The sequence below is a fragment of the Sinocyclocheilus anshuiensis genome, unplaced genomic scaffold (genome assembly GCF_001515605.1).
Source record: "Sinocyclocheilus anshuiensis isolate Anshui unplaced genomic scaffold, SAMN03320099.WGS_v1.1 scaffold659, whole genome shotgun sequence".
NCBI classification, from domain to species: Eukaryota; Metazoa; Chordata; class Actinopteri; order Cypriniformes; family Cyprinidae; genus Sinocyclocheilus; species Sinocyclocheilus anshuiensis.
Genome location: NW_015549698.1, coordinates 1,531,758 through 1,541,149, shown reverse-complemented (window position 1 = coordinate 1,541,149; position 9,392 = coordinate 1,531,758). Strand labels below are relative to the sequence as shown.

At 37.1% G+C, this 9,392-nt stretch overlaps 1 protein-coding gene across 1 annotated transcript in view; it reads right to left on the bottom strand.

Moving 5' to 3' along the window:
* LOC107660539 (laminin subunit alpha-2-like) overlaps positions 1 to 9,392 on the bottom strand; it is a 244,459-nt gene that overhangs the window by 126,858 nt on the left and 108,209 nt on the right. The window contains 2 exon segments of the mRNA XM_016449859.1: positions 4,050 to 4,161; positions 6,319 to 6,530. Of these exon segments, the coding sequence (XP_016305345.1) occupies positions 4,050 to 4,161; positions 6,319 to 6,530 (324 nt within the window).

The following is a 9,392-nucleotide window of genomic DNA, read 5'->3' as shown; positions in this document are numbered from 1 at the left end:
CGCGCGCACACCCGCACACACACACACACACACACACACACACACACACACACACAAAGAAACACACACACGCGCACCCTGAAACAAACTAGATATTCATCCCACTGCAAATGCAGTTTGATCAGGGTCTGTCTCAGGAGGAGCATGAGGAACACCTGACAGTAAAGTGCAGGTATTTCAGACTGTCAGTGCATCGGTCCACTGGGACGCTGTTTAAAACACACCGACCGGCTTCAATAAACACCTCTGGGCAACAGCAGTGTCTGGATTTGCCAGTTTACCAGGTGGAACCTTTGAAGACAGAGTCCTGTTTGAGGTTATTAGAAGCAGATAAACGCGTAATCTGTATAGTATAGTCCACTTCGTTTATATCTGTGAAATAATCCATATTCATTTTGGATGAACAGAAATTTTAAAACACATTTTTTGCTAATAGAGTGCTGTATGATGTATTTTTGGAGGCCAAAACCCGGACATGAGTTGAATTATAGTGCTTCTGGTTCCATCATGCTAAAAGTCAATGGGTTTTTTGTTAAATGCCTGAAATAGCCATAGTAAATAAATAAATATACTTAAATGTAGTGCTGGGCGGTATACCGGTTCATACCGAATACCGGTGTTTATTTTTGTTATGATATTCATTTTTAAAATACCGCAATACAGTATGTCGCTTAAAAAACGTTCGGAATGCGACACTGTTTGAGAGGGGTCCCTTTTCACTTTTGCACTGTGGTGAGGGAACAGCTGTATGTGTTACTAAGCGTGAAAGTTCTGAAACTGAAGCTGTAGAACTAATAGAACGTGATGACACAGAAGAACTCATCCACAATATCCACACTGACCTCCACAAATATCCACCGCCCCCTGCCAACAGCTCCCGCGTCTCACACACACGAGCGCGACTTTAGCAGTAGATTTAGCAACTTTCAGACCCTTTTAGCGGCTTTTTCCATAGAATATTCATACTGAGAAACCTAGCGGCTTTTCTGGATAAAGCTTAGCTATGGTTCAGTTGCCAGTGCTGTCCTGCGAACGTGAGGTCTGACTTTCCCGGAGAAGTGTCGCCTCTCTCGGCGTCTGTTCTGTGCAGTGAGCGGCAGAGAAGCACCGCAGCCGACTCGTCAATAAATGAGTACAAAACAGCGTTTCCAAGCACCTGTCGCTCACTGATTGTTTGGAATTATAAATATGAGCGCTGTTCGTCTGTTAATATCACATGCACTTTTTTGTTTGTTGTTTTGTTTAGTTTGTTACTCAGACGCAGGCAGTGCGCTGCATGAGACAAAAAAGTAATATAGCCAAAACAACCGCATAGCCGCTCTTTAGTGTAGATGCATGTTGATTTTATCAGACGATGCCGCAATTATAAATGAGAGTGACTCCTGGTTAACATGTATTAAAAGGGGTCGTGTTTAGTCACTATATAGTGTGGTATTTTTTGACAATATTCACTCATCATGACAGTAAAATAGGGCATTCTAAGTCAATATACTGCAGTATTTCCTCTCTCAATCAGTAGAACATATGGTCAACACCCGGTCATGCATGAAAAAACAAAATACCGTCATGTACCGTGAAACCGGTATAATTTTGAAAAATACCGTGATATAAATTTTTGGTCATACCGCCCAGCACTACTTAAATGTATTTGAAATATATTTATTTCATGCTAAGGATACTACAAATACATTTACATATTTATGTACTTAATAAAAATATCCTGCAATTGTACTTTTAGTCTGCTAAATTAAAACTACTAATTTTATGTTTAATGCACTTTAATTGTGGGGAAGTAGTGATGAAGTCCATCAAAAGATATACTGAAGTATGTTTGATTGTGCTAAAGTGAAACTATTGCAAGTATACTTCAGGTGCACTTTAAATATCTTGCATTTAAAGACCGATATTATTCAAAGATCATACAATCTTCATCAATAGTGACATTAAAACACATGTTGGGCTTGCCATTAGGAAATGTGCATTGGGCACAAGTAGTACTCCAAATAAAGTTTAATTACAATTTTTATATCAGTAAGTCTCGAGCGATGCGTCAGTAAATATGTTAATAGATTTGAACTATACTTAGTATGAAATAAATGCATTTTAAATATAGTACTTTTTTACTAGGGAGGTCAGTGGTGAACACAAGCTCAAGATATTTTCACATTAATATATATTTTCTACAATATAAAATACATCAGTAATAACCTCTTGTGATTTTTAAAAAGCTTTTATTTGTCTTGAAAAAGGCTGTTGATAACAAGTGTCTAAATGGCACTACAGAGGTTGTCAGAGACATTAAACTTTACAAAGAACAGGAAAACTCATCTATTCACTTGCCTCGTTGTGTTTATAATCATGCTCTTGAAAACCATTTTACTGTACTTTTCAAAAATAGATAGAGCTGTTAAAGTCATGCAACTGCAGTGCAGTTTGTTTATATCCTATGCTTAGCTTTTTACTTTTGACGATTGTATTTAGCCATCAAAATTCATAAAAGTTGTGTTCATTTGTGAAGCTTATCATTACGAGCAAAACCTGTAAGAATCATAAACGTTTGTTGGTTACAGAGCTCATTTTCTGCAATAATCGAAAAGGCAATGGAAAAATCCTATTGTTTTTTTGTAGAGGGAACCAGGCTGATGCCAACATATGGGTTGACCTACAAATATACTGTGCTCTAATGCACTACAATGTTTGCGTTACTCCCTAAAAAGTAATTACATTTCTTAGTTACTTTTTATGGAAAGTAATGCGTTACGTTACTTTTGCGTTACTTTTTCAATCTGGGCAGGGCTTGCTTGTTTGTTTTTAATATAAAACATTCTTCTTTTACAAATGTAAAAGCCCTTTCACACCAAAAGTGTTGCATGAAATTGCATGAAGAATATGATGCAGGAGAAGAGAGTTCAACACTTTTCAGCAATAACAAAAATCAAACACAAATGTGTCATTTTTGCTTAGTATGGTTGAATTGTATCATCAAACGTCAGCAGCAAATACATTGGTTAATAAAATGGGATTAAATACATACATGATATTTGTCTTATTTAACATATTTAATTATTGCATGTTTGTATAATATTCTGAGTTTGCATTTGACTGTTTTTATTTACTTTGAGGAATACTGAATCTGGTTTTGTGCAGGTGAGATAGTAAATACATGTTCGTATTTAGTCTAGAACTACAGTAAGATCATGTTCACACACAACGCCTCTGCACTTACTCCTGATTTCTCTCAACATGGCAACACCAGAGCTGTTAGTCAAGACATGGAAAAACAATGTAACTGGCGCTACGTATTTGAAAAATTAACTCAGATGTTTCCTTCTAAATTAAACGTAATGCATTACTTTACTAGTTACTTGGGAAAAGTAATCTGATTACGTAACTCACGTTACTTGTAATGCATTACCCCCAACACTGACTACAATCACTAGCTATGTTCGCGCATAAACTACGATGGAAACACATTTACCGAATAAATTCCACCATGCGCATTGAAAAAGTCATGTGACTTTGCGCTATGAGACGGGATAACTTGACAAACAAGTGGACTGATCTCGCTCACAGCATCTATATGTTGTTTTGGTTGTTCTGAAATGCCTGAGGAAAGTCTGTCATCAAAGCATTTCTGTATAATTGTCTTACACGACTGCGTTCCAAACAGCAGCTATCCACCTCTAAAAGCAATGACTGCATTTATTATGTTACGTCTGCTCTCTCTGAGGCGCAAGTAATTTATTACATATGAAAATTATTTTCAGTGGCTTCTCCTAGTTTTATCCTAGTTCTTGGAGATATTTAGTGCCAGTTTATCAGGAAGTGACGATTTTGTTCTCTTTGACTCGTTGGATGGAAACGGTGCTTTATTCGCAAATGTTTTATGCGATATTCCAGTTTTGCGCATAAGTTAAATTCGCATCTTTGGATGGAAACATAGCTACTGTCAGCTTTCAGAGAAGGGTCTAAATTCTCCCGTGTCAGACATCAGAGCATCTCCTGTCCATTTTTACGTTGTTATATGTAGCATTGTTTTTCTGGCTTACCTCACAGGAAGTGCCGTCATATCCGGGAGGACACTGGCACACCTCCACAGCGCGGGCCTTAACGCCGCTGCCAGAGCCATCAGCAGCCACACTCATGCTCACACGGCCCAACCTGAGACAGACACACAGAGAGAGAGGATATCACTGCACAGGATACTGCTATAGGGCTGTCAGTTGATTACAATGCTTAATTGTGATTAATCGCATAATTCGGTTAATAGCTAAAGAGTTAATAACAGGCTTGGTTTAATAATTAGGTCCAGCAGTTTGTGGGAATTCATGCCTATTCTTACAAACCTATTCTATATTACTCAAACTGCATCAAAACACATGCTGAAATACAAACACAACATGATAAGATAATATAATGATATAATGCAGAGGTTTCCTGACACAACAGCACTCTGCTGGTGTTCACATTAACATTTCTACTGTATGTGATATTTCTCTTGTTGAGCTCTAATGAAGATTATATTTAACCATATAAAGAGTACAAATGACTTGACTGTAGTTAAACGTCTAGGTTTGAGTGTAAATAAATAAACTGTGTGTGTGTGAGACAGACACTTGTGTGGCTCTGATTGCTTTTAATCTACTCTGAAACATCAAATCAGTTTAAAATCTGATTGTAAAAAAACAGAAAAAAATGAACAGTATAAGATTTTCCCAAAATAACCAATAAGGAAATAATGAATATAATAAGGAAAATATAATTATATTTTCATAATGATTTTTTTCTTCTCAAACCTGTCTGTGGTGTAAAAACACCCCTGGCCAAATGCCCCCAGAGGGCATCACTTCCTACTTTGATAATAACTGTAGTTACCATGTTCTGAACATCACATCCTTTCTTTCCCCCCAGATGTAATCTATCTAGGTAGTTGAATAAAAATATTTGGACTTTATTTAAAAAAAATTACCATTAAATTTAGCACCAGCAAGCTCGTTAGCTAGACAGTTAGCATCAGCTAACATTGACTTATTTTCAGCATGGTTATGAATAAACATTTATATTTGTCTACTCGGCTAGTTGATCCAGATACATAGTAACTTAGGCTATGTGTGCTGACAAACAATATAAAAACAGACGTCACATAGGGCTAAATGCATAGCATTTTAGTAAAACTGCTAACGTTACAGCAGCGGGGAAGATGAAGGTGCATGAGTTATTTTATTTAATCTGTGTTATTTTAATGTTTTTTTTTTTACCAAAAAAACATAGAGACTCTGATGTTAATGTGTCTGCATTCAAGCATTTCAGTGGGCTTAAACAGATCACCCTTTAAAGCAGATTTAGTTCACAAACAACTAACAGCTTTGACCTAAATATGATTTTCAGTTACAATAATTAATCCTAAAATTCGACATTAGAAACGTATTTTTAGCAGCACCAGACGCGCGCGCGCTCACAAGATCTCCCGGTTCTTACTTGTGAATTCAGTTCACTGGAGACTCGCACTAAACGGTTCATTTGAATCAGTGAGGTGTCGACTCGAGAACAGCTCCAATCGGATCATTCCAATTCGTGAATGAATTGTTTGGGGCGATTTGCGAACCGATTTAACAGGTTCATTGAAAATAATCAGTTCGTTCATGAATCAGACACCGCTTCTGCGTCTCGGAGCACGTGATATATTATAAGGAGTAACGATAAGTTTTATGAAATATAGTGAAGTAAAAAGTACGATCTTATGCTTTGGAATGTAGTGAAGCAAAAGTAAAAATTACTCAAAATAAAACTACTCCAGTAAAGTACAGATACTTGAAAAATGTACTTAAGTACATTTTCCACCACTGCATTCCAGAGAGACTGATGATGATCAGATCAGATCTCTGTGTGGAGCACAAAAATCTCACTGGATTATTACAATTAATGGCACAGTTAATGTTTGGAAATGTAAACTGCTATTTCCTACTGACACACTACAGCAAAAATAGAATTAACTGACTTAAAACCATTTTTTAACTGGTGAAAATACTAGTGTTCTAATCATTTGGCCACCACTGTATATATACATTTTAAATATGTTGCATGCATGTTGCAGCAGCTCCTGTGTTGCATTCACAGTCTACAGACAAATGAAGAAAATGTTCAGAATTCCAATTTATGATAAATGATTTGAATTCTGGATAGAACCAATCTGTGCTCTGGCTCTGGATCACAGTCCACTAAATCCTGACCTGTGGTTTGAGTGTGTGTGTGTGTGTGTGTGTGTGTGTGAGAGAGAGAGAGCGCGTGTCTGTGTGTGCCTGCGACGCTGCCGTGCACCTGTAGATGGCGCTGTGTTCCTGAGTGGAGGAGGCCCGGAGCAGCAGACGCTGGATGTTGTTGAGGACGCTGTGGAAGTCTCTCTTACTGACAGCCAGTCCTGAAGCCTGATGCTGAAAGCTCTCTGGCAGGAGATCTATCCTGCGCTCAGCTGTGGAGAACAGATACACCGCGACCCCAGAGCTGCTGTCAATCAACCTCAGCCCGCCGCCCTGAAGAGAGAGAAACACATCAAGCCTTCCTCCTGTCCGTCATCACATCAGGAGCAAAACTGCTGTCATTCAGGAAATTACACACTGGCTAAGCAACAGCAGCAGTTATGTGTGCGTCTTTACTGAGCTGTGTTCTTAGCTTTACAATTTGTCCCCATAATTGAGCTAGTAACAAAACCTCTCTTCCAAGACATGTAGTATAATAATTATAATCAGCTTTATATACAAGAAGTGTGGGTTTAGTTTGTTTAATCTGACCCCACATATGAACTAATATGACAAAACCTCATCTCCATTTGCAAAAACAATTCATAAATAATATAATGATTTATAATGAGCATTTTTATCAGGATCCTATGAAAATAACATTGGACATTTTTGAAAATAAGGCATTCAATAACTGACTAATAACCTTATCTTTGCCATTAAAGTGAAATTACTGAACCTAAACACAGGCCACTGATACAAAGGCTTATTTAAAAGAAAAATCTCAGACGGACTTTGTGCAGATTGTGCATCTGAATTCTACACACACACACACACATATATATATATATATATATATACACAGTATTATGCTTTTTCTAAAAACATTTTTTTTTCACAGTTAATTGTATTTATTTATTTTTTGTTTACGGTTAGTCAATATAATTATCTTTACATAAAAACAGTAAAAAGTGGTTTGTCTTCATTTAGGTAGCTCAGTACAGTGTCTGTGTGTGTGTGTGTGTGTGTGTATGTGTGTGTGTGTGCGTGTGTGTGTCTGTGTGGAGAATAAGGTGATTTATAAAGAAGCATGTGATGTGCATATAAAGGATAAGAGAGATTGTTTTGATGGAAGGAGGAATATTTTCAGGAAATTATGTTTAATAAATTGTGAAGAATGTGTGTGAGGTGTATGTGAGTGATGTGTGTGTGTGTGTGTGTGTGTGTGTGTGTGTGTGTGAGTGTTATGTGTATGCATGCATTGATGCAATAACAGGTAACCCATATATCTCCGCTCTGACATTGTGAGCAGACTCATCCTAGAGCATTATGGGATGCGATTCATTCGGCTCATTTATTTAGCACCACCACACAGACTGCTGGGAAAATCAGGCTATATTGACATGCACTTGCACATACACACACACTCACACACACCACTAGAAGATTGAGGATTTATGGGAGCTGGACTCTCTATTTGCACTCAGTTAATGAGGTATGCACATGCAAAACAGGGCTTAACGAACAATAATTACCTGTCATACACACATGAGCACAGCAGCACACACATGCACATGCAAACACACACACAGAAACACACACACACACACACACACACACATGCACGCACGCACGCACACACACACACACACACACACACACACATTACACTAACATCTTTCAGATCTACAAAGGACAGAAGATTATCACAATGTCAGCATAGAAACTTAAAGTGTCTCTTTCTCCCTCTCACACACACACACATACACACACACACACAAACACAGGTTTATTGCATGCAGTAAAATAACAAGACAGGATTTCCCAGAGGAAAATCTCAGGAGCTCAGGAGACCTAATGGAGTTTTTTAGATGTTTTTCTAAAATAAAAATAGACACAAGTGAGACAATTGCTGAAAAACAGCATAAATAGCAATACAAAAATATGGATAACTTTTTATTTTATTTTATATTTAGTTATTTGTTTTTCCTGCTGGTCACCATATGTTTATTTTACGTATTTGCTATTTAAATTTAGAATTATAATTAATATTTGAACCAGTGTTATTGTCAGTAATATACTATTGTGAATTTGTTAATATTTTGAATTAGATTGTATTTCTATATTGTCTGTTTTCACTTAAATTTTTAGTAATTTTGTGTTTTTGTCATATTAAATGTCTATATAATTTTTATGACCTTTTTTATTCATTTTTTTATTTTACAGTTTTTTTCAATTGTTTACACGCAATTTTGAAAACCGGGTTACAAATCACTGTGTGTAATGTTTTGCAAAAAGGGTGAAGCAGACATTGTGTGTAATGTTGTGCAAATCTGTGGAGGTGTTTTGCTCATTGGAGTAGAATTTTGCAAATTGTGTGGACATTTTTATTTTAGTGTGTAAACAATCGTAAAAAACTATAGTATACTAAATAACTAAATTCAACTAAATAAAATAAGAAATGTTGCCCTGCATCTAGCTGAAATAAAATAAGTTTATTATTTTATTTTATTTCAGGTATGTTTTTTTCATTTCAAATAAATATTTTTTTATGGTTTCAGTTTTAGTTAAATATATACACTGAACAAAATTATAAACGCATCACTCTTGTTTTTGCCCCCATTTTTCATGAGCTGAACTCAAGACGTTAGCAGGCTTTGGTGTAGCAGACGTGACGTGAGCAGACTCTGGCTCTGGTTTAGTGCAGTGTTCCTTCTCCACGACACCCACAGTGAAAGCAGATCCACTCAACCGCAGAGCAAAGTCTATATATTCGGCAAGGGACCAGTGAACCTTTCCCCCAGGAAGCTGGGAGCAAATGGGCTCATTCAGACCCACCTGAAAAATGTCCTTTAACGCCACATCATTAAAGTCCACCCGGTTAGAAAGTTCACAAAAATCCTGAACATAATCCTCTATTGCCCGATGGCCTTGACGTAACTGCAGAAGTGCAACTGCTGGGTTCATTCTTTTGGTTGTGTATTCTGTAATGAATCAGTCCACTGAAGGCGAGCATAGTGAAGAACCCATGTGCAGTTTATTTACAGGTGATCCAAACATCCAAACGATAAATTAAGACTAGAGACACAGACTTGACTTGACAAGGCATGAACAGACCAGACTCACCGACAGCGGGTTACAACTTCAATACTCGAC